At 42.7% G+C, this 24,016-nt stretch overlaps 1 protein-coding gene across 2 annotated transcripts in view; it reads left to right on the top strand.

Moving 5' to 3' along the window:
* Window positions 1-24,016, top strand: part of otud7a (OTU deubiquitinase 7A) — a 37,183-nt gene that overhangs the window by 7,432 nt on the left and 5,735 nt on the right. Inside the window, exons 1-11 of one of the 2 annotated variants that reach the window (XM_086029399.1) lie at window positions 4,683-4,817; window positions 4,983-5,109; window positions 7,630-7,783; window positions 11,238-11,423; window positions 11,773-11,991; window positions 12,640-12,741; window positions 13,439-13,566; window positions 14,160-14,272; window positions 16,050-16,177; window positions 16,257-16,406; window positions 23,703-23,817. In XM_086029399.1, the coding sequence (XP_085885525.1) occupies window positions 7,699-7,783; window positions 11,238-11,423; window positions 11,773-11,991; window positions 12,640-12,741; window positions 13,439-13,566; window positions 14,160-14,272; window positions 16,050-16,177; window positions 16,257-16,406; window positions 23,703-23,817 (1,226 nt within the window). In that variant the 5' untranslated portion in view covers window positions 4,683-4,817; window positions 4,983-5,109; window positions 7,630-7,698. Of the gene's footprint in view, window positions 1-4,682; window positions 4,818-4,982; window positions 5,110-7,629; window positions 7,784-11,237; window positions 11,424-11,772; window positions 11,992-12,639; window positions 12,742-13,438; window positions 13,567-14,159; window positions 14,273-16,049; window positions 16,178-16,256; window positions 16,407-23,702; window positions 23,818-24,016 lie in introns of those variants that run through there. The other variant, XM_086029398.1, reaches the window with a different exon arrangement.

Consider the following 24,016-nt stretch of genomic DNA (forward strand, 5'->3'; position numbering starts at 1 on the left):
GTTAGCCCTGAAGGCAACGAGGGAAATCTCACTAGTGTTGAGAGCAGAGCATAATGGCAAGGTAAGGACAAGTGCTACTTTCCCAAAGACAACAACGGCTCAACTTGTTGACACACTACAGGCTAACGTTAGCTGTAGGGACCTTCAAGCAATTGAATGTAAAATACATGCTTTTCTCAAATAGTGCCACTGGATGACTGCAGGGCGTACCGGGCATCTATTTGGAGGAAGGTGTCTATTTGACAGGATTTTATTCGTACGAATTACAACATTGTGGAGTTAAGACTCTTTGCTGTCCGCTGATTAGTCATCCGAGGTTTATTCACATAGCTTTACGATGGGAAGCGAATGTGTAGCTGCTTTACCGTTACTATTGTGTGTATCCTTTTGTTTTTGGTTGGTATCAAAAATGTAGTGTGGATGGAGGCAGAAGTAACCGTTCCCGTAAGTTGATGTACATATTGAAAGACTCACCTTTCTCATCTGCTTCCCTGAAGCAGAAAAGTCAGAGCCTTCAGGTGAAGCAACTGTTATTCAAATGTGTCCTTGCTGAAAGGCCAAGCTGATGACTTTTTTGGAGCAACAAGATACAAGCGCGATCATCGAACAAACGAACATTCGTAATGAACCGAAATTGTATTTATTAGTTTTTGGTTTTATTTAAACAGATTTTGCCACATGTTTTGCTTTAATTCAGTAGACATTGTGCTGATTCTTCTGACGTGCATGCCTTGGCCAGCCAAAGGCGGTATAATACAGACATGCGGATACACACAGCTGGTCTCAGCTCCTCAGCCCAGTAAGTCAGTTAGTCATTCTTTCCAGAGGATAAAGAATGTCGTTTTATGTGTTGCTCCAGCGCTGAATTTTCCCTCACAAAACAAAAAATCAGCCAAACAATTGCTCCTATCTCGAAAAACTCCTACGTGGTTTTAGTCAAGCAAGCGACCACTGTATTTTTATTTTTTATTTTTTTGTCATCCCAGTTGAACCACCTGTTATTGTTTCCAAAGAGGAGGTGACTACTTCAGGCGATGCGGTTGTTTATTTAATGTGACAACGCACTGGGGCGATTCCTACTTGCCATCTATTAGTGTGCCAGATATGTTAAGTGCTTTACAGACAGATTTACGCACACATCCTCTCGCCTTTAGGGAATCAGTTTGTTAAAGACCGCAGTTTCAGTCTGTTGGCACTTAACTCTGCTATCTGCAGCTTTGCTAAACGAATCCACAGTTTGCCTTAACACCACTGGTCTGAGCCATAATCTTACACGTGGGCTCTTCGAAGCTTGGAAGATGCATGTAGAAACCATGCTGAGCAGGTTTCACCTCAAAGGGTGGCAGAAATGGTTCAGTTGTTTAAAACGGATTTAATGTAGGGATGAGAATATTTATGATCGGAGGTGCACTGGTGCGCACAGGACTTGAAGTTAATATTGCACTCCAGTTCAACTGGAATCGGGCCTCGTTTTCAAGTCAAGTCACGGCTGTCATTATCAAATATTTTTAGAATGAATTATTCTGTCAATTATTGCATTGTTTAATTAAATTATTTGACATTTTATTTTGCATGATTTGTATTAGGAAACTAATTTTCCTTCAATTATTATATTAGGCAGAGCTGGGCATTTTACTGAATATTTACCATCCGTCAGCAGCGAGGGTACCCTTCCGTCACCTGTCATCTGTCATTTTTCCCAGAGGGAAAAAAAATAGTAACGGTCTATAGCCCGTCCGTCGGCGAGTCCGACTGAACTTTCACTAGTGATCGGAAATCAGCTTTGGCCGACAGAATCAAGGTCACCCGAGAATATCACAAGGCATGAGAATGAGAATCTCGCGAGAGCGAGCAGACGACAAATTGCAAATGGTAGCTACGAAGTACAACTCCATTAAAAAATTATATGGTGGCATTAGAATAAAAAGGAAACGTCATAAAATTGACATTGGCCGTACAGATTCACAACGTACGGCGTACATGCTTGAAAAGGTGTTTCAAGGTATGGTTTCACCTCTGACTTAGTCTGACCGGTTTTGTAGCCAACATATAGAAGATGCAGACGGAAAATAATGCATTAAAGCTAAAATAGTATCACAAACAAAGCTAATAAAAGCCACCTTATGTTTTGTGTTTCTTTAATTTGAGTTAAGTTGATTTGAAGACGTACTGCAACTATAACAAGAATGTGTTACCACAAACCTACATATATGGTACAAGTATCTTCCTATAACGCAAGCGAAGGCGTTCAAGTGTGAATCCAGTTTACCTCCCACCTGCTGCATATCTGCGCTGCATGTGGGTGACTATTAACTGACCCTGCTACCGTATCGTGGCCATGTACTGTATAAGCGGTACATATACAATCAAAGAAAAACAGCAGGTGGTTCATCTCCATCTAAAATGTTATGAAAATAGAACCACTGTTTGGTCACTGATGTTGTAGTGGTACACGCGCCCGAGTTGTGTGCAGGCAGCGTGGGATCGGTTCCCCCTCAGTGACGGTGTCTGTGTGTGTCCCCTGCGACTGGCTGGCGACCAGTTCAGGGTGTAGTCTGCCTTTCCCCCATTGTCAGCTGGGATGGGCTTCAGAACCTCCCCGCGACCCTGTACAGGATAAGCGGTTTGGAAGATGACACATGAACCACTGTTTGTTTTCCTCTTGGTCATTATTGCTTGTTTTTTTTTTCTTTTTCTTTTTTTTTTTTGTGTGTGTGGGGGGCGAGGTCCGTATGCATTTTTCATTAGCGGATTTGTGTACTTGAAGTGATGTGAGTCTTGTGTGGTGCCAGTAGTGGGAAATGAAGAATAAATTAAAGAAAAAGTGGTAAATAAAATTGGAAAAAATATTACGAGTTTGGTGATTGTGTTTTAATCTGCAATGCGAGTGAGTAAGTGAAAATATCACAAATTGAGGTTCACATATCAGGAGATGACATGTTAACAATAGAGCAATGTTGTGACTACACTGTGGTGAATAATACATGAGTTAATGTTGTACCTAAGTGCGCGGGGCTCCTCAGCTCAAAGTAAGAGCATGACGCCAGTTGGCTGCCAGGTCTGATATTTGCCACACTGTTCCTAAAGTGCTTGTATTATGACCACAAGATGAAGACGACAGAAGTAGCCGGGGTGCAAGTTTAAATTGCTCCAATATTTTTAATTTGGATTGCAGTGTTTGACTGTTTTAGATTTTTGCCGAGGTGTCGTTTCAGTATTGGTATCAATGTGCTTTATGTAGGAAAAGTATCGAATCCAGAATGTTCATGATGTGACAACACTGAGTTATTTTTTGTTTAATGGAGGATGGTGAAGGACTTAAATAATGGACTTAAGTGACCATTTTACATCTTTAATGGCGATTTATGCCAAAAACAAACGATTCTTCCACTGAATCGAGTTTTTCTTTGTTTTTTTTTTTATTAATAATCATGCAATCCATCTAGCTAACATACATTGCTACGTAACCTCCTGATGTTGGCAGGAATCCTGACAGATTGTCTTTTAAAGACCTGCAACAGATGAGCACTCATGGAAAATGTTACAAGTATGGCGTAATTCATGACTTGTTTCTCAATACATGAAGTCATTTATTGACATGAAGGCTGAAGTAGTTTGAGTAACGTCCAACTAAAGATCGTATTCATGCTTCCTTCAGAATCCAAATAAACTGCATTCACGGTTAACCTTTGTTCACAATGAATAAAGCATGACGGATATTTTAGTCTTTAATATGAAAACTTTGACACCGACTCTCCGATGCTTGCCAGCATTCTTGCTGAGAGGTTGGTGTGAGGAGGTGCTTGCTATGCCCTACTGGGGAGAAAACATGTTTAAAAAAACACTTCACAAATCCTCCTCCAGAGTTCATGAAAAGGCTGCTTTAGTGCAGTGTTGTTTTCGTCAACGATGACGAAAATATTTCGTTAACGCCCCTTTTTTTTCATGACGATGACGAGCAAAACGTGGCTCGTTGACGACGAAAACATGACGTGATGTACATGAATTTTCGGTGACGAGACGAGACAGGACGAAATTGTTAGCGTGTGGTCCGTCAGACGTTCAAATTTTATGACATCCCTTCCAATTGTACACGTAATCTGTCTTTCAAAAAATTGCAATGCTGGTGCAACCTATCCTCGTTTGGGCACGCCCACCGCCGGGACAGCACACGCGTTCTGTCGACTAAAACTAGACTAAAACCTTTTTGAGTTTTCGTCGACTAAAACTAGACTTAAACTATCACTAATAGGAATGACAGAATGTGACGAAAATAATAAGCATTTTCGTCCAAAAGACTAAGACTAAATCTAAAATGCCTGCCAAAAACAACACTGCTTTAGTGTTTGTCTTCAGGTATACCACTTCTGGCGGGTCGAATACCTAAATGAAATGAAATCCACACACTGCATATTACTGCATTTATGGAACACTTTAGTTACATTTGAATGTTTTTTTTTTTCTTTTGCACCTGTCCATCAGTCCCATCCTATCATTTGACCTCTGCTGGTTGTCTGCGTCTTTCATTGTTGTCGCAGAAGTTAGCACCCATCCAGTCACCTTCTCTGCTTTTAGCAGAATCAGCAAGTTGATGCATTGTTTTGTGTAAGCAAAGATGGTAAGGATAGTTTTGCGCTTTCCCAACCAGGTTTGTGCTCATTTCACACATGCGTCCGCATTTCATCGAGAAACTCTTTGCCTGTGCATTAAGTTGCTCTTTTATGAGCAGAATAGGTGCTTTCTGTTCATCTTTGGAATGTGATTTTGGCAAGGCAGCGGAACTCCCTGTTCTTCAATATGACTCAAATGTCAGTACGGTAAGTAGAAGCAATATGATGATCTGACTCAGATCATCGTAATGCTCCTACTCACTTGAAAGAGGAGAAGTGTGATTCCATTTGGTGTCTCAGTCAATCGGGAACTAACAGTTCTACAGTCTTTGGTTTCAGTGATGACTTCTTGTATTATTGTGTGTATTTCAGGGTTTTCTGCTTCCCCTCTGTCTTCCTTTCCTCGACCTGTGAAGCTATGGACTAGAGCTCTGTCTGGTCCTGACAGTCCCACGGTCATGTGATGGCGTCGCATCAAACCTCGGCAAAAATACAGAAAGTAAGTTTGAAAACCAAAAACCTGTTTGTGTTTTTTTAAGAAGCAGCCCTGTCAGCCAAATTATTGTTGAAGTGTTCAAAATTAGTTTTTTTATGAATACATTTCATTTAAAACCAAAAATAATGTATTGATCCCATCCGTGAGCAACCTTAATACCATCTAGTAGTAAAAACACTCTTTGGTAAGCCGAACGCTTGATGCCGCATTAGTCTGCAAGATGGAAAAGTAGTTACAGTTCATGTAATATTTACTGGGCACTACATTAGGCACATCTGTACAACCTAATGAAATGTAATATTTATTATAATTTCGTTTCCACACCAGTTCTACATGAATTTTGCTACATTTATGGTGACTCTAACTTCCTACCCGAGCTTCTACCTCGAAGAGTGAATGTCAAAGCCCTTTTTTTCCCCGAGTTGTGCAGCTTTGCTCTTGCTAGCTCTGGTTTCAGTGGAACATTCAAACCAACCTGTGTTTTCGTTTCGTCAAGTGGAATTAGTGGTCATTTTAGGTTCTGTGTGACTTTATCATAGAGGAAATATTGCAGGTAACCTCTTCTGTAGTTCATTTTGTAATGTCATTTATGTGTGACAAGAAAAAGTTGAAAAATGATTTAACTGCATGGGTGACTCGCGCCCACATAAATTCATGTCAGATAGAATTCATGTAGTCGGCTGTTTCTGAGTCACTGTTACCTCCCGCGTAGGAGGTGCGCGCGTGTGCGTGCGTGCGTGTGTGTGTGTGAGTGTGTGGGCGGGGGGGCTGATGTGGACATGACTGCACTTAAAGGGAAAAGATGAGGTTACATACTTGCTCCTTCTGTCTTGCCCCTCAACACTACACCTAAAAGCTATATGCCCTGCCTGCATAGCTGCATTGGCAGTCTTCTAATATACTTTATTTTCACAAGATTGTTACTTAGTCTAGAAAGCTCAAATTTGATTTCAAATTCTGCCTTTACAACATTTTTATTTCTTAGTATTTCCACAAGTGTCCCATAAAAAGTCAATGTTGTATTTTGGCATTAAAACAAGTGCTTGTATATTTGTATGTTAATAGTTGGGATCATAATACCACGTTGTTTTAACTCATTAATTCAGTGGGCCAGCTCTGCTCGGGTGCTAGAGTGGTTGTGTGTAAACAATTAGCCAAAGTACACATTCACTCATTTGCTGCCAAGGACATATTTATTTGTATTTTCACAGTCCAGCCATTCAATCCCAGGAATGTATTTATATTTTTTTCTATTTTTTTCAAATGTTAGGGTAAAAGAGGGTCTTAAAATGTCTGGCAGAGAATGAGTTATTGAATAATGGAAGTCAACCCAAAAATACACGGCATTCCGACTTAGTATTGCGTTTGCGGAATATGAATTAAGTAGCAAAATCCACCAGTTTTTATCCATTTCAGAGGGCGGCCATTTTACCATCACAGTTGCTCAGGGCTCAGGTGACAACCAATCACAGCTCAGCTTGTGAACATCACATGACCAAACTCGATAAACAACGCCTGCTCGGATGGGAGGCGAAACGTCTTCGAAGACGATCGGAAAAGTCCACTTGAAATCGCTTCGCTGCCCTGAGATTGAAATGACCTGGATAAATGAGAATATTCACAAGCAGTCTCAATCACTCATTCACTACGACAACACAGTGCAAATGGCTGACAGTAACTAGGTCAGCTCAACTATTGTACACCCAAATTACAAGTTTGACTCATTAAAAATGCATTGTGATAAAGAGCCCAATATAAGTCAGCTCTTGAGAACTGAGAGGACATTTTGAAGCCAAGATGCTTCTGTTCCGGTGGGTTACAAATGGCACGTTGTGTTCTTTAATGCAGACAGCCCGCGAGTGAGAACTGAACAGCTGCCGATGCGGGCGGGGCACCTCCGGTGCGCTTCAGCTCTTCTCGGGTCAAAGCCAGAAGCCTTAGAAGACTCTGTTCTGCACACAGTGGTCCGCTATTGGTGCTGTCAACCTGTGGGTGTTTGTTTCTTTGCTGCTGGTGCTCGGGTCTGCTCTCTGACCCCCACGCCGCTTCTTCCCGAGGAATGAAAGTTATGCATGAAGTCATTCATTCCGCGGAACGAGGGAGTCAATGCATCTCGTTAGTGTTGTTTGCGACCTAGACTACTGACCATAAGAAATGAGTGATTGTGCTTCTTGGATGTAAACAAGCTCTCTCCTAGTGAACAGTAGCACTGATGTGGTTTAAGATGCTCAATTACAACCATCAGCCCACAGAGGCAGGAAGAGAGCATTGTTGCAATTACAGGCAGCGGGCCAAAGGCTTTGGAAACAGGCAGGTGTGTCCTGGATACGACCTCTGGCTACGGCTCTGTTGATATTACATCAGTGCGGCTGGGTTTTATGTTATGACTGTGAGTAAGATGAGGAGGAGCGCCGCTTGCACTCGTTTGACCCAAGCTCATGTTGGGACGCGAAGGTTTTTCTCATGAGTGCTGTTTTTTTAGACAGCTTTCCTCATTTTTTTTTTTTTTTTTTTCTTTGTCAGATGAGAACGTGAAGGCTGGCGTCCACCAAGGCCTCCGCTGCACCGTGGGCAGCGCACACACATGATCACATGACTCTGGACATGGACGCGGTCCTGTCAGACTTTGTTCGGTCCACGGGGGCAGAACCGGGTCTGGCAAGAGACCTGCTGGAAGGTAAGCGACCACTGATACTAACCGCACTAAAAAGAGATGGATGGTCTGTTTGATCATCTGCTCCTTGATGTGGGCTGGGTCCTGCGATTATGAGTGGGGAGAAGAGGGGTGCAAAGGGAATAGAAAGGAAACAAAAGAAGGGAGGGGCGGACAGGAGCTCACGGCCGGTAGCCAGCTCGCTGATTTAGAAGTGGCTGTGACGTTTTTACGAGAGCGTTCCCAAGAGACAGCTTTGTGTCCATTCATTGGGTCGCATTGAGGAGCACTGTGCTACCGGCATGTAAGCTTAACTCACTTAGCCACGTTGAACAAAACAAAACACCGGAGTGCAAAAGTTCACGAGCCAGCGGAATTATGGTCCATGGTTAGCAAGATTGGAGCCAGTGTCCTGTGTAAATAGAAATTAAGATCAGACATAGTGTTTTGTACAGGAATAAATATAACATTTGTTTCTGTGTAAGTGGTTTCTAGTGCTCTATTGTTTCTACTGTTGTGCACCTTTCACACAGCAATGTTAAAACGATGATTAGATACTGTATATTTATTTTTATTTATTTTTTTTTATGCTACTGATGGTGTAGTGGTTCCTGCAGACAGTATGGGTTAAATTCCCACTCAGTGACAGTATGAATGTGAATGGTCTTTCTATATCAATCAACCAGTCAATCCAACCATTTTTTCCTTACAAAAAGTGCAATTCACAGTGCTTTACATGAGTCAAAACTGATGCCCCCACCCCACCACCATTAGCCCATGAGGATACAGACCCACATACACACACACAGGTTATGGTGTAGTCTGCATTTCACCCGTATTCAGCTGTGATCGTTGCAGCCCCCGTGCGACACTGAACAGGAATAAGCAGGATAGAAAATGGATGGACAGATGTAATTCCTTTTCGAATTTGCTTTGAACCCTGTTTAGAGTAATCTCTGTGTATCAAGTTTTGACCAAGGCTTATTTCATTTTTGATATTTTTTTTCCAATTACTTTCATCACTACGTATGATTGGGCCCTTGTCCACCACATCAGTAGAGGTTTGTTGTCCTAACTGTTTGAGACCTCTGAACTCGATTTACGTGAATTATTGAACATGAGCATCTAGCAGTTGTTCACACATGGATATTAAACAGTTAACTTGTGACTTGAGCCCAGCAGAACGGCATTGTTAACAAAACCTGGAACGCTGTCTTTTCAGATAAACTAAAGTGTTGCTGCTGCCGGTTAGTGTGGTAGTGGTGGGGACTGGTTAGTCAGCCGATTTGGTCCGGTCGGTCAGCCGATTTGGTCCGGTCGGTCAGCCGATCGTACCACCCGGTTGTGTTGTTCCGCCAGTCAGTCCACCCTGGGTGTCAGGTGCTTGCTGGCCAGCCGAAGGAAGGAAATGTGGAGCGTCATTTTTGGGCCATTGATTAAAAACTTTAATAAGTCAATGAAAATTTCCCCACTGTGGGATCAATAAAGGCATTCTTATCTTATCTTAAGTCCAAGTACCGTTCCAACATGAGTGATGTTCATTGAGAAGTGTGCTTGTGGCTTGCCAATAAGCAGCTCCTGTTGGGTCTCCATCCCTGGCTGATTCTATTCGGCACAAATCATCAGAGTAAAAAAAATTACGCTAGCTGTATAGTGCAATTTTGGCTCATGCAGTTATGGAAGGTGCTTCAAATTCCAGTACTGTATATTGTACATATAAAGAATTCTAAATATATATATTTTTAAATTAAATAAATGCATAATAAATTAAGTAGGTTGATTATTTGGATTTGGACATTTTATAAGTACAGTAGCCCACATGTTGGAAAAGTGTGGGCACCCCTGATTTTTAGAGAATTCAAGCTAAAAGCTAATGATGGTTATATAAGAGCAGCTGCTTGCTGGCGTGATCCGATTAATTAACTAATCGTAACTACTATCGGTGACTAGTCGACAAGCAAAATAGTCGTTTCTGGCAGCCCTGGATGCAATACAAATTTGTCTTGGTTCTGCCCAATCTATCGCTGTCTAGCCTGCCTAGATTATTGTAATTAGCCAGCATTTTCTCGGCATTCGTCCTTTTGTTTTGAACGGCAATTAAAATTCAACCTGACTGGTATTCAGTACCCGCCGTATGCAGTCCATCATCCTTTTAGAACACAATAGCACGTAAATATGCTGTTAGTGCTTTATAGTAAGCAAATTCTATGGTGGAATTCCGGAATGAGTAAGTTAAAGCTAATACCGTATATCTGTAATGGGTGTGGGTAACACATGTTCGTAATTTATCTGCGCTCCTTTTTGCTGACGACGGCCATTTCAAATGAAGGAGAGAACCGTTTTTCCATTGAGAGCTTGTGTGGAAGCATTTAGAGAGCATGCATTAGCCGCCATACTGCCGGGCCCAACGTGGGTTTTGATCACCTCTGAGAGACGTTCACTAAATCCGCTTTGCATTGATTTGGCTTGAGAGACGGGGATCAGCGGTGCCAAGTTTCATGTTCAGTTAGTGCGGAAGCATCATGTCTGGACGTCTAGAGGAAATAGCACAGCTTCCCCTTGAAGGAGTCCATTAACAGGCCCACAAACATGCTCCGGTTACAAAACCGGTGGACACTCGCTCCTCCGAATGTCTTCAGTCGAAAGTATTATACAAGCAGGTGATTCTGTCATTATCAGAAGCATCAGAATTGTTTTTATTCCGCCCCGTTACTTTCTTTTTCAGCTCTGTTTCTATTTAGCCGCACTATGCTAAAAGGAATGTGTTGGAGCAGACTGGGCGTTAAGTCCTTTCTCTGTGAAAGCAGCTGCCCGCTTCCTCTGAGAAAGGACACCATGAGAGTGATAAGAGAGAGGCCAAACAAAGCCAAGGACCTGACAGTTAAACAATGAGCTTCCACTTTGCTCTTTAATGTGAGGCCAAGCTATAGTCTGGTCATAATTGCATTACATTGTTATTCGAAGAAATATTGATTTAAACTTTAATATGTGTTCAATAAACACTTTTGCGCACACAGACTCACATGCGCTTCCTTCGCAATGAGTCTTAACAAGAGTGTGTGTCCGCTCATGTTCCTCCTCCGCATCAGGATATTGCTGCCTATACTATTATCATTGTTCTGACCCAACCCAATCTCAACCTTTGAATGTTGCTCACTGTTTCACTGTTTTGCGTCATGTGGGCTACTTTTAACATTGGCATCGTGTTTTATAATCATAAAATGAAACCCAGAACAAAATGTGGAAAAATATCTATGAAAGACCAATGTGATTTATAGCCAGCATGTGCTCGTTCTCAGTTCAGTAGTTCTTTTAAATTTGGGCCAAGCTCATTCACTTTCAGATTTCTGTATCATGTCCAATATGAGATAGCATTGTTTACAGTAATAGGAACAATTCGGTGGGAACATTCAAACAAAAAATCTGTTCGTGTGTTTGTTCATTATCTGGATATCTTTGTTGATTTGTGCCTGGGCAGGTAAAAACTGGGACCTCAGTGCTGCTCTGAATGATTATGAGGAGCTCAGGCAGGTCCACACTGCCAACCTGCCGCAGGTCTTCAATGAGGGCCGCTACTACAAACAGCCAGAGGCACGTGACACGCCAACCCATGTCAACAAGATCGACAGGTCGTGTGCGCAGAAGCAGGAGGACAATGGGCAAGGTAGACTATTTCTGTGACAGCTTATTAAGTTTCCCTATCGGGGTTTTCTCTGGCTTCTCCGCTTTCCTCCAACATTTCAGAAACATGCATATGTTAGGTTTGTTGGCATGCGCTTTGGAGTGCATGAATTTGGAGTCGCTTAAACTTTGGCCTGTGTTACCGTGGGAGTTTGGACACGGGTTCACAGCACATACATAATGCTCTAAAATTGTTGTGTTCGAGGTCAACATAGGGTGTAGCATTGCATATGATTGCTTGAGAGAACATGTTGGATCACAGCTACTGGCACGAAACATTTTTTTTTTTTTTTCCCCTCACCGTCCAAATCTGTCTCCATCTCCCCCTCTAGAGAAGCGTCTGTCCCGCGGAATCTCACATGCCAGCTCCGCCATTGTCTCCCTGGCGCGGCTGCAAGTGGCCAACGAGTGTACCAACGAGCAGTTCCCTCTTGAGATGCCCATCTACACATTCCAGCTGCCAGACCTCAGTGTGTACAGCGAAGACTTCAGGAGTTTCATAGAGAGAGACCTGATAGAGCAGTCCACCATGATGGCTCTCGAGCAAGCTGGTCAGTATCATTATTGTCCATGCTTTTTGGAAGAGACGGTCACTTTAGTCTATTTTGCCGGTCCGACCTAATTGTTGTAAGCAATCAATGCCTACTTAAATCACTTGAAAACACTTTGAAATATCAAACAATTATTGACCTTTGTAAATTATAAAATGCAAGAAAACTTGTCAGTGTCATTGAAAGGTTAGCAAGACTCATTTGACTAATCTATACGGTTGATAAATAAATGATGTAGTTATTTCAGATGTGAGGATGGTGTGGAAGGCTCAGGGGCTGTCAAGACGCCCCAGCACACACACACACACACACACACACACACCCTGAGGGACACCGGCTGGGGTGATGTGAGAGGAAGAGGATTTTCATCTTTTGGGCAGATTATTTTGCATATTTTTCATGCTATAACCTGTCATCGCCGGAAGAATATATATTTTTTTTTTTACCGTACAAAAGATGATTTTCCAACTGGCCGTTTGGTCACAGGATATAAAAGATACCGTACATACTGTAAATGTTATGTTCTGAGACTGATCATTTTACACCCTCTTTTTTACCATGAACTAATTTTTCACAAAAATGTGCATTCAAAGCATCACAGCAAACTGTTCAAGCACATTTTTTTATGCTAACTATATTTTTTCACAGGTCGTCTGAACTGGTGGTCCACCATGTGCACCAGCTGTAAGAAGCTGCTTCCTCTGGCCACCACTGGGGACGGGAACTGCCTCCTCCATGCTGCTTCTTTAGGTAAGTGTCCCGCTTTTAACATGCATCCAACTTTGACTTGAATACTGTATGTCAGGAGTGAATTTTTAAACTGCAAGCGAAGACAGTGACACATCACATTTGTCTGCACTATCATCTTTTGCCCACTTAAAGTGTTTTTCATCCTACTAGTGTCAGATCACATTTTGGAAAACATGACAGGAAACACTGTTGAGTAAAATATCAGAGCATATGTCATTCACATAATGTAAATGTTGGTGCAGCAGCCAGGCAACATTGTAGTTACCACTATGGTACAGTAATCCCCATTATATTCACGGATTACTATTTGCAAATTCACTCATTTGTAAATTTTGTATGCTGGTGAAGAAGTAAATTTAGCCTGAGTTGGTAGCGGAAGAAGTTATAAAAGCATATTAGTTATAAAAGCATATGTACTCAAGTCGCTGTGTCAATGCTAGCGCTACCACAATATACACTATAAGCGGTGTCCAGATTGGTCCACCACTATTATAGGCTTCGAAACAGTGATTTAAAGTTGCACTGGCAATGTCAGTGACACAATTACAAAGCCTATAATATTATCAAGCCATACTACCAAGATAATTTTGTTTTTTGAAAGTCACAAGATCATATAATATTGCGTTTGAAGCACAGTTGCGTGGAACTGTCATGTCACTTTGTATACATGTAGCAATAATGTTTGTGTCTCCACCAGGGATGTGGGGTTTCCATGATCGGGACCTGATGCTGAGGAAGTCCCTGTACACCATGATGAAGAGCGGAGCAGAGAGAGACGCCCTAAAAAGGAGGTGGAGGTGGCAGCAAACCCAACAGAACAAGGAGGTTGCTAGTCTCGCCATCCATATACAATAGTAGCACATAGACACCCGAGACACTTAAATAAACTCATCTGAGAAAGAAAATTCATCACATAAGTTAACTCATTCAGTGCCAACGACATATTTATATGCAAGACATCAATATGTCTTTGGGATTGAATGTATTAATCAATCAATATTTATTTCACTCATTCACTGCCATTAACGTATTTATTTGTCTTTTGACAGTCCTGCCATTAAATCCCAGGAACTTATTTATATAATATTTTTAAAATGTTCAAACATTAGGGTAAAAGAGGTTCTGAAAATGTCTGGCACTGAATGAGTTAATTAAATCATTTATGCTGGAGCCCACATTTTGCCTTTTTCAGTGAGGCTTCATACCCGGGCGACGCATGGTCCGTTTCTGGGACTCGCTCGCTTTGATGACGCTGGAACTATTTGTCAGTCAAATAGAATAAACTGTACTTTTTTTGTCATGTTTTTTTTTTTTCCCTTGGTAGCAACAGGTTCAGCAAACCACAAACAGAGACACAGAGTGATAAAAGGGATCTTGTGGGCGAGCGTGTGCTCATCAGAGTTGTGTTGCTTGTGCAGTCTGGCCTGGTGTACACTGAGGAGGAGTGGGAGCGGGAGTGGAACGAACTGCTCAAGTTGGCCTCCAGTGAGCCTCGCACTCACCTCAGCAAAAACGGCAACACGAGCGGAGGGTAAGCCGTGTCGAACGCACGTCTCCCACACATATGCTCAAAATGCAACTTGCGTAACATACATTTAAAAGGAAAAGAACTGTATTTGTATCATAATATGAGCTGTACCAAAAATTCAAACTCTGAATATCAAGGTGCATTCGCAAAGTTTCGAGGAAGTGCTTTACCGTGCCGTAGTATATTAAAACCAAACAAAGTGCTAATATTGTGTTGGAAATGTCAAGATGCAAAAGACGGTAAGAAGCTGTGTTAAATGAAATTGATTTTTTTTTTTAATTTCCGTTTTCACCGTCACTGATAGAATAGTGACACATCAAGCTGAGTTTCACCCGCCACCGTAGTCATTTCCAGCTCAGTGACTACCGGCATGAATATTTTGAAATTAAATTTACCCTGTGATTGACCAATCCAGAGTGTCAGCCAAGGTCAGTCGGTACAGGCTCAAGCTCACCTGTGACCCTGAACAGTAAAGAGCAGTAAATATGAATAAATAAATAAAAAGGATATGCAGTACAGTATACAAGCATATATAAGCAAACTTTCCTTTTTTTTTTTTTATATGATCTTGTATCGACTGCCAGATTAGAAAAAATAAATAAAATAAGTCAATGGCAATATTCATCAAAATGCCAATACTCAGTCTATCCCTATTGCTTTTCCTTAATAAAATTGACTGATAAGAAAAAGGCCCATGAATAATTTTCAAAATGTAAAACTATGATGATAAATGAGAAAATGTGTCAAATCTCAGACACAGTCATTTTCACACAACATTCCCATCTAACCAACAGTAATTCAGTTTATATTCGACCAGGGTATGAATCATTTTGGGCTTAACTTTGTGTTTTCCTATAAATATGGAATTTAACACAGCTGTAGCATGCTCGGAAACATTCAACATTGAATAGGGAAAAAAAAGAGTGTGCGTGTGTGAGTTGGGGAGGGTTGTTCAGTTTTCCGGTCCTTGCTGAAAGTCAAAAAAAGCACACGTCATGCTATGCCATCTAGTGGCGTCTTTTCGCCACTTCCCATCTTAGTTGCACCAGCCTCCTCCCTCCCACTCAACTGTGGCTTCCCTGTTGCATAAACGCAGATGCAAGCACGTTTATTGAAGCAGATCAGAAACAAACTAGTTTCCTCCTCCTACACACGGAAAAAACATATGCGCCTTTTCTCATTTCTGTTTTCACAAAACAGGTGTGCTGTGCTGACCAAAAAGGAAACAGACGTGTTAAGCAAAGCGATGCTATTTAACTCAATTGCATTCTTACCTGGTTTTCAGTCACTGACAACCTCTCCTTTTAAAATGCCTCATTTACTCTATTAGCGTGGTGGTTTTAACCTGTCATTGAGCTCGGCTGTAACACGGTAATCGGGTTTGGAATGCTTGATGGTCCTGGTGTGAGATGAGCCCCTAAATGGGTTGAGTGGGATTCACATATTAAGAGGCTCTTCATTAGAGTTAATTTGGCCGCGTAGGCTGTTAGTGTGCCCGACAACTTAATTGTTGCACATATTCTTGTTCCCTGGTGGGCGCAAGCCTGAGCGCTCTGTGTCTGTGCTTCCTTTTGCTCTCTTTCATTCCAACACATGTAGAGTCTGAACAGATGGGCCTATTGTTGTCCTTCCTGTTAACAGGCGCCAGATGAAATGGATCTAAGGGATGTAATCACGTGATTAGGTTATACACTTCCTATTTTCACCGCTAGTGTGCTTCTATCTGTCAGTACCAACTCAGGAAATCCTCACAAAATCCCACGGGTGTTTCCGACTGCAGGGTGGACAACTCTGAGGATCCAGTCTATGAGAGTCTGGAGGAGTTCCATGTGTTTGTGCTGGCCCACGTGCTGCGCAGGCCGATTGTCGTGGTGGCCGACACGATGCTCAGAGACTCAGGAGGAGAAGGTACAGAAGGCCGCACCTCGTCCCGATCATCCGAACGATGACTAAATGTCCGACACCTCACTCTCTTGCTGACTTTCAGCATTTGCGCCAATCCCGTTTGGAGGTCTCTACTTACCGCTAGAGGTTCCTCCGAGTCGATGTCACTGCTCCCCGCTGGTGTTGGCTTATGATCAGGCACACTTCTCTGCACTGGTGTCAATGGAGCAGAGAGACCAGCAGCGAGAGCAAGGTAAGCGTCACTGCACGTGTTTGGGAAAGACTGCAGCAAGTGGTTTTGCTTCAATCCAAGGCAGCACCTTTTGTGAAATTAAGGAAGTCTTCCCACTTCATGGGGAGATTGCAAGTGGTCTGCCTGTCCTGCTGGAGGTGAATAATGTATGAAATAGCAGTAGAGCTATGTGTGATCCATTATTAAAAGATGCCAGTTGGCAGCGGGAACCTGGGAGTGGCCAGAATGTGGACAGCAGGGTCCTGTGATTTATTCAGCACTAATACTAGGGAAGGGTATAATAAATCAATGTGTCGATTTTTTATTTTTTTTATTTCTTAAAACTTTGTTGATCATGTATAGTACATCATCAGATAAGCAAATGACATTTTGTAGAGCCTATAGAAATGAGTGGATTTCACTATGCAGAAGCAGCTAGCAGAAGACTCATTTAAATTCTCTCCAATCAGTTTGCTGCCTACTGACAAACTCCAACACGAGTTCTGTAGTTGTTCAAATGTTGTCTTCCTGAAAAGTGGAATGAAGAACATTCCGTGTGGATCCTTTGATGAGCAACCGTAGTGTTCCGGATAATCAAAATTGAGTGTAACACCTCACCGCCTCCAAAAAAACACAATTAGAAAATATTTGCTTGGTTTGGCAATGTGGCTAGATAATAAATGTATTTTGTTCAGGTCTTATCACGCCAATTTACACACAGAAGCAATTTTGATACTAAACACCGTCTAGTACAACCACTAAATTGTTTTTGTAATTGTTAACTTGATTGCCCATCTCTGAGGGTGGTTTTTGCATCTTGGAGAGATTGATTTCCTCACCTCTGCAAGTAGATAGATTTAAAATGGCATTCTAATTTCTTTTTGAATGTTTTTTTTTTCCACCATAAATGAAAAAAAATGTCAAATTCAAAACAAATGTATCATATTGATAAAAAAGTGACCATACTATAAATCAGTTTTTATCATAGTTTGGCTGGTCCTGCGACTCATACTCAGGTGCGACTTGTATATATTAAAAGTACAGCTCGGACTGGTACCCAAAATCCACGTTCCCTAATCGTATTGACTTTCTTTCTTTCTTCTCACGGCATATGGACAAGTCCAGAAAACCTCTCACGGCACAAAAAAATCCAGCTGCATGAATCTCTGCGTACGCATGAAGCCAAGCACATTCCCTATATAGAGGGAGTGTGGGGGGGAGTTGGATCCCCGAGTTGAGTGGACGCTGCAATTGTAAAAATGCCTCCTCCCCCCAGAAAAAAAAAAAATAATGTTTTTGGGGGCATCGAAATCAGCCGTTCATCCCGGCGGGGCATCTACTCTACTTCGCACGCCACTGTACCCGACACTGCCTCTACGACTCCTCCAACGGCTCTAAAGCAAGAAAACCATACGCACGCCCGCCTAGTAGTTGCCTTGAAGCACCGCACATTGCCACGGTCAATTTATGACTGCTTGGCAAAACTTGTCTGTTAAGATAGTTTACGTAATTCATTTTCACCACAATGGACCAAAGAAAGTGTTCATCTCTTGTTAAAATTCTTGACACATCAGGAAATGTGTCAAGAATTTTAACAAGCTGAAGTCCCATCCCTAGATTAGAGATTGACCGATATGTTTTTTTTTTTTTTTTTTTGAGGGCCGATACCGATTATTAGTAGTCATGAAGCCGATATTCATTTTCAGTAAAAGGAAAATATTGGCATCAAAATGTAAAAAAGAATAAACGCTTCACTTTGTTGAGACATCTTCAAGCATATGTTTATTGAACAATTTTTCAGATTTGCATTATGTTGAGTTTTTTTTTTTTTTTTTTTTTTAAAGATTATTAGAATACATTTTTGACAATCCTTTTACTATCGTTATTATATTTACATACAAATTTGTTTTAAGATTTTAATAAAAAGTTCAAGGGCGCATCCAGGGTCGTCAGCATGTCTTTAAATGTTAAATGAAAACTGAAACAATAGCTCCATATAGTTTTCCTCAGTAAATGAAGTCCTCCAAAATTTCAAAATGACAGAAATTAACCTTTCACATATAATTTGTTTTGATTTCAACACAGTTTTAAATTGATTAATTATCGGTCATCAGAGTTTTAAAAAAGGCCAATGCCGATATTCGCCAAAACGCCAAATATCGGCGCCGATATTCAGCCCGGCCGATAATCGGTCTATCCCTACCCTAGATGCATAATAATTATGCACTCTTAAATTAGCAATTTCGTTTGGGTGCTATGTTGATTTTCCCCATTTGGTCACAGAACTCCTTGTTTTGCCCATTCAGATCTCAGTCCTCCCACTCAGGATGCATCGTTTATTCCTGAGGTCACAATAATCCTCGCATGTGTTCCTTTAATTGACAAACAGAGTGGGTCTCCTTGACAACCAGCCCTAGTAGTCACTGCACTCTTGTGCATCCGACTGGGTGGGTGGAACTCGCTTGTCATTTTAGTGGGCAGCCGGCCAGGTCCTTCTCTCTTTCTCTTTCGCGCTAACAACTTCTCCATCTCACTGCTGAGTAAGATCCTATTCTCGGCGTATAAACAGCAACCTAGTTATTAAGTCAGAATATGACCACTGCAGACTAGCAGGCAGACATGATTACAAAGCTGCTAACCCAGGCCTGCAGATAGCCCTTCACTGCCAGCAGCACTTCAAATGTAGCCAACTCCTCACAGTCATTACCTACTCGGCACCCGAGCTTTTATTTAGGTGGGGATTCTACAGTATATTTTGTCCACTAGATGGTGCGTAGGTCCACAGAAGCCTCTGTAACACGTCTGCACTATTTCTCTCTGGTACACAGAGTTCTGCGTTGGGAACATTTCATCTGCAGTGTCTCCCCAGGATGTTATGAAAACACTTTTTAGTCGATCCATGCGAGGAATCACATTACAGAGCAACGCCGCTCTCGGTCTGGTGAGATGGAAGAAATGCGTTCATTTGCTTTTTTGTGTGATAGAAATTGTCAAATGTCGCGAGAGTGGCTCATGTTTCTGAGCGGATGCCAGCCATACACCAAGTCATCCGAGGAAAAGGTCAAAATGAAAAGCCCCCACTGCCAATTAGGGCAGAGCACTTCTAAGCAAAGTCGTAACCACATCACCACATATGGGCAGGGTCCTCGGGCCTGCTCGGGGGGGGGGGCCCCAACAAACCAAGACTCTCTCCTGACAGGCGGACCACTGTGTGGATGTCTCAGGTGGAGACTCACTCCTCTCAGTTTCCCCCCCCCCCACACAGCAAAGCGCATCGGAGGGGCTAGCGGTGGTCATGTGTGTGTTCAGGTGCAACGTGCTGCTTGAGAATACTGGCTCTTTCTTCAGCCCTCTGCATGAAGGATTAAAGCAGGGTCCCTCCCGGTAACTTGATTCTAAATTGCACAGACACGTCCTGATGTTGGTCATTTTGAGGTTGCTTGCATGGCTGCTCAATGGCGAACTGCGAGAAGCTAACCAGGCAGAGGCCACCAAAAGTTAGGGCTTGTTTCAAGGGGATCTTTTTTTCATGCTTTATTATTGTCAAATTTTGTTCCGAATGAGGTTATCACGCACCCCGATTATTAAACACCAACCTCTGCAGCGCCACACGCTGTGACTTTTCATCAGCCCGCTTGTGCTCCTGCGGTCAAACTGGCCCACTGGAAAATCTATTTCCAGCCCTGCTCCGAAAGCCAGTACAGGTTTTCTTTGGCGCCCTTGAAGCTGCCCCTCCAGCTTCTATTTGACCGAAGTAAAAGGACGTCTTTTACACAAAAAGACCACCTACATAACAACCGGCCAACTCTGGCTAGCTTTCACCACCCTCTCTATTAAACACCCATAAGTGTTCGACTCACCAGGGCATCCGCTTAATTGAATCAACATGGCAATCAGAATTAAAATGTTACTTGTTGTGGTTTCATCTGCCGCTACACATGTGATACGGCCGGGATTAAACCGCAAAGGTTTTGCTGTTAAAAATCCACAGCGAGAGGCTGAGGTCGTCTTAAAATGGACAACTGCTGTTTTCTCTGCTGGTGAACTGGGCCCTTAAAATTTGCAGCTGCGCGGTGACCAAAGTCAGGAATTAAACTTTTCCAGACAGCACAAATTGTTCTTGAACAGAGGAAACATTGGCTCAGTGTTGCAAAGCTGCAACGGGTGACTTTGTCGTCTGCGGGGACTAAAAACGGCCAGACAATCCACTGGTTGCGATGCTTCAGCTGCTGAGTTTGCATTAGCTGCAGAAAAAAAAAAAACACAGTTCTGCCTTTCCAACAGCTGTTTGCTTGCAGAAAGAACCCACGTTTCCGCTCTCACTGGCTACTTGAAGCAAAGATGCAAAGTGAGCAAGGTGAATAAGGCTGTTATGCGCACCGCTCGGATCTATGATGTCATCCGAGCATACGCTGTGGGAAACAGTCACTCTAGGTCTGCAAAACAAGGCTGCCGGCAGGCATAGTAAATACATTACGGCACACTTTAGTCTCCCGGAGCGTCATTGGAAATCTCAGAATCTGGACGTTGTCCAAGTGGCAGCAATAGCTCACGCAGCACTTTGGGAAAGGCGAGAAATTAGGACAGCTGCGCTTTGTGCCGCGGGAGCCGTGACGCCACCTGACGACGCTGCTGCACGACCGCGGCATAAGAGCCGGCGCGAGTTGACTTGTGTGCGCACATGCCTGTAGATTTGTGAGATTTGCACGCTGTGCATTTCGATGAACAATGCCTCTCATCGCACTGTGCCAAGGGCATTAGTCATGCCTTTTTTAGCTCACTGGCGTGGCTTGTATTGTGCAAAGCCAAGGTAGACATCTGCGCTTTCTAATAGGCAAACCTGTGCTCCCTGTGATATTGCAGTCGATCCATGTTCGTCGCGTGTTATATGTTCTTTTAGACCGTCCTGCAAATAGATGAATACAGAGGGAGATGATGTCCCGAAAAAAATGTGTAAAAATATTTTTACCCCTCCCACATGCTTTGAACACATCTAAAGTTAAGAGCACACCTGATAAACAAATTGTGAATGGATTTGAAACACAAACGCGAACACCGCTAGCATGAAAAGTATTTGAAATGCCGTACGTACTACTCTATGTAGTAACTGTGTGGTATGTGGTATCTGTCAGCCATTTTCAGTAATCACAACCGTTGAGTGGCAGCCTATTAAGGCATTGTGACTGTTTTTTTTTCCCGTCCAAGACCCACAAAATACTGTTGTAAAAAAAAGTTGATTCTACCAGAGATGGGCACTTAACACTTTTTTGCCGGTCGGTCCTCCTGCCCTTCCGTGCTCGTCCCTCCGTCCTTATTCATAAAAATAATCGTCCTCCGACTTAAAGCGCTTCCGTCCTTACATTCCGCCAGTCCGCCCCCCGCCCCCCCCCCCAAAAAAAAACAAAAACAAAACAAAAATCTTTTGTTAAGAAATAAACTGGTAATAGTGTTCAATTTGGAATGTTGATTTTTAAGGGGTGAGGCCTAGTAGGTGACATCAACATCTGAAGTCAGCCGGTTAGTTCAGTGTAAGCATCTGGGTGTGAGTGTTCTCATTTAGTTTTTGTATTTGACCGTTTGCCCCGTTCAATAAATGGATAAAAGTGCACCGGCGACTGTGACTGCCCATTTCCAAGGGCATTACAATATAAATGTTTTGTTTTTTTTTCTCACTTGATTCATGCGGCAGCATACCAAGCAACGGTGCATTATTCTAATTGGGTGACTTGTAAGTCAAGGTATGGCTGTCTACTGTAAAAATCCATATTAACTCATTCACTGCCATTGACGGACTTACTTGTCTTTTCACAGTCCAGCCATTCAATCCCAGGAACGTATTTCTATTTTTTTCAACATTTTTCAAACGTGAGGGTAAAAGAGTGTCTGAAAATGGCAGTGAATGAGTTAAGGATTGCTACAAACTGCAAATCTCTACGATATAGCGAGGATTTCAGCAATAGACAGATAGTTGCCGTCCACCATAAAAATAAGTGAAATAGCAGTCGTGGTTGGTGAAACGCCATTTAGCGAGTGAATACTGTACAAAGCTTGAACTGATGTCAGATCACATTTAGTGCTCATGTTGAATGTGCTAACGCCTCTCTGGAGGCTCTGACCCTCTACTGAGGCGTCATCACAGAGCGTGTCCCACCAGTGTTGTGACGTTTGTCACATACTGTACATAAGCGCACTTAAGAAGGATGCCAGAGTCAGCAATTTGACCTGATCTTTCTTCAGGGATGAAATAGGGGTGGTTTCATTGTCGTTTTGAAGTCTGAAGCGAGGAACAGCCGAATGGTAGTAGAGAGGGTCCAATTTAATGAGCCTGCCACGCTCTGCTGTCACGGAGATAGCTGCCCCACCCACTCTCGGTAGCCCAAGGAGATATATCACATGGGCAAGTGGGAGCCTCGCTCGCGTCCACGCCCACACTGTGCACGTGCAGTGGTCGGATGCAGGAAGCAAGGGTGGGTGTGTGTTTTCTGTTCTGTGTCTAGTGATTAGCGCAGAGGTCCTCTTCCTGTCTGTGAGGATCTGATGTTATCAGCGGAGGATGAATGAAATCATCTGGTCTCTTATCACATGCCGCTGTGTCTGAATGCACTCAATTATGAAACCAAATCAACTTGTACAACCCCCGTCAGTCTTAAAACCACTCACTTCCCCAAAGTCTCCGCTTGAGGAATGCGTTTCCTCATCCACCGGTCCAATTTCATGACCTGAAACTTATTTGACGTGACTATTTTTTCTGTTTAGCGTGGAATCATGCTGCTACCTGTTTGTGTTTTTTCTGTGGAACTCCAACTATTCATTGAAAACTCAACTCTTCTTGTTGTTTGCGCTCTTTCTGAAACACTTTAAGGTGACCCAGTCTAGTAGGAAAGTAATGGTAAATAAACTGCACTTATATAACCCACAAATAGCTGTAATTGGTCCGCATGTGCTCCGCCTGTTTAAATAATTCACTAAAATTCAATGCAGTTCCGCACCATTGCAAATTCCAATCACTATAAAGACTGTCGGACCAGGTCGGCCCAAGGACCACAAAAGTAGCATGCGGGCCTGCTCTAACACTAGCTCACCAGTGATCAGGCATTGTGATTTCCTTGTGTTTTGAACTGGTAGCCATTTGCATTCATTTTGTTGATTATTGTTTGTCGTACAGAAGATCGGGTTCTGTTCAGGTTTTGGACTATATTTGACTTGAAACAGTACTTCAAAGTAGATGGTCGGTCAAACAGTTCCACTTGTGAGAGATCGCTGCATTTTCAGCGGTAAATGGAAACTCCTTTAAACTCCGATTCTCATCTCTTTCAGCCGTAATCCCTCTGACGGACTCGGAGCACAAATTGCTGGCGCTCCATTTTGCCGTGGACCCTGGCAGGGACTGGGAGTGGGGCAGGGATGACAATGATAACACCAAGCTAGCCAAGTAAGTCTCATGCAGCGTCTCATTGGGTTTGTCATCGGCGTGTGCGCGAACTGCATGGTTTCAAAGAAAATTCGAAGCAATGAGAAAGTCAAATCCGTGGTGAGTTTTTGTTGGTCCGCGACAGGTTTAAGTTTCATTATGGGCTCGAGCTCAGGTCACGTCAAAGTGTGAGCGCACAGAGAACAAATTGTCAGTCATC

This window comes from Filicampus tigris, chromosome 4, assembly GCF_054856515.1.
Source record: "Filicampus tigris isolate MCC_2025a chromosome 4, RoL_Ftig_1.0, whole genome shotgun sequence".
NCBI lineage: Eukaryota > Metazoa > Chordata > Actinopteri > Syngnathiformes > Syngnathidae > Filicampus > Filicampus tigris.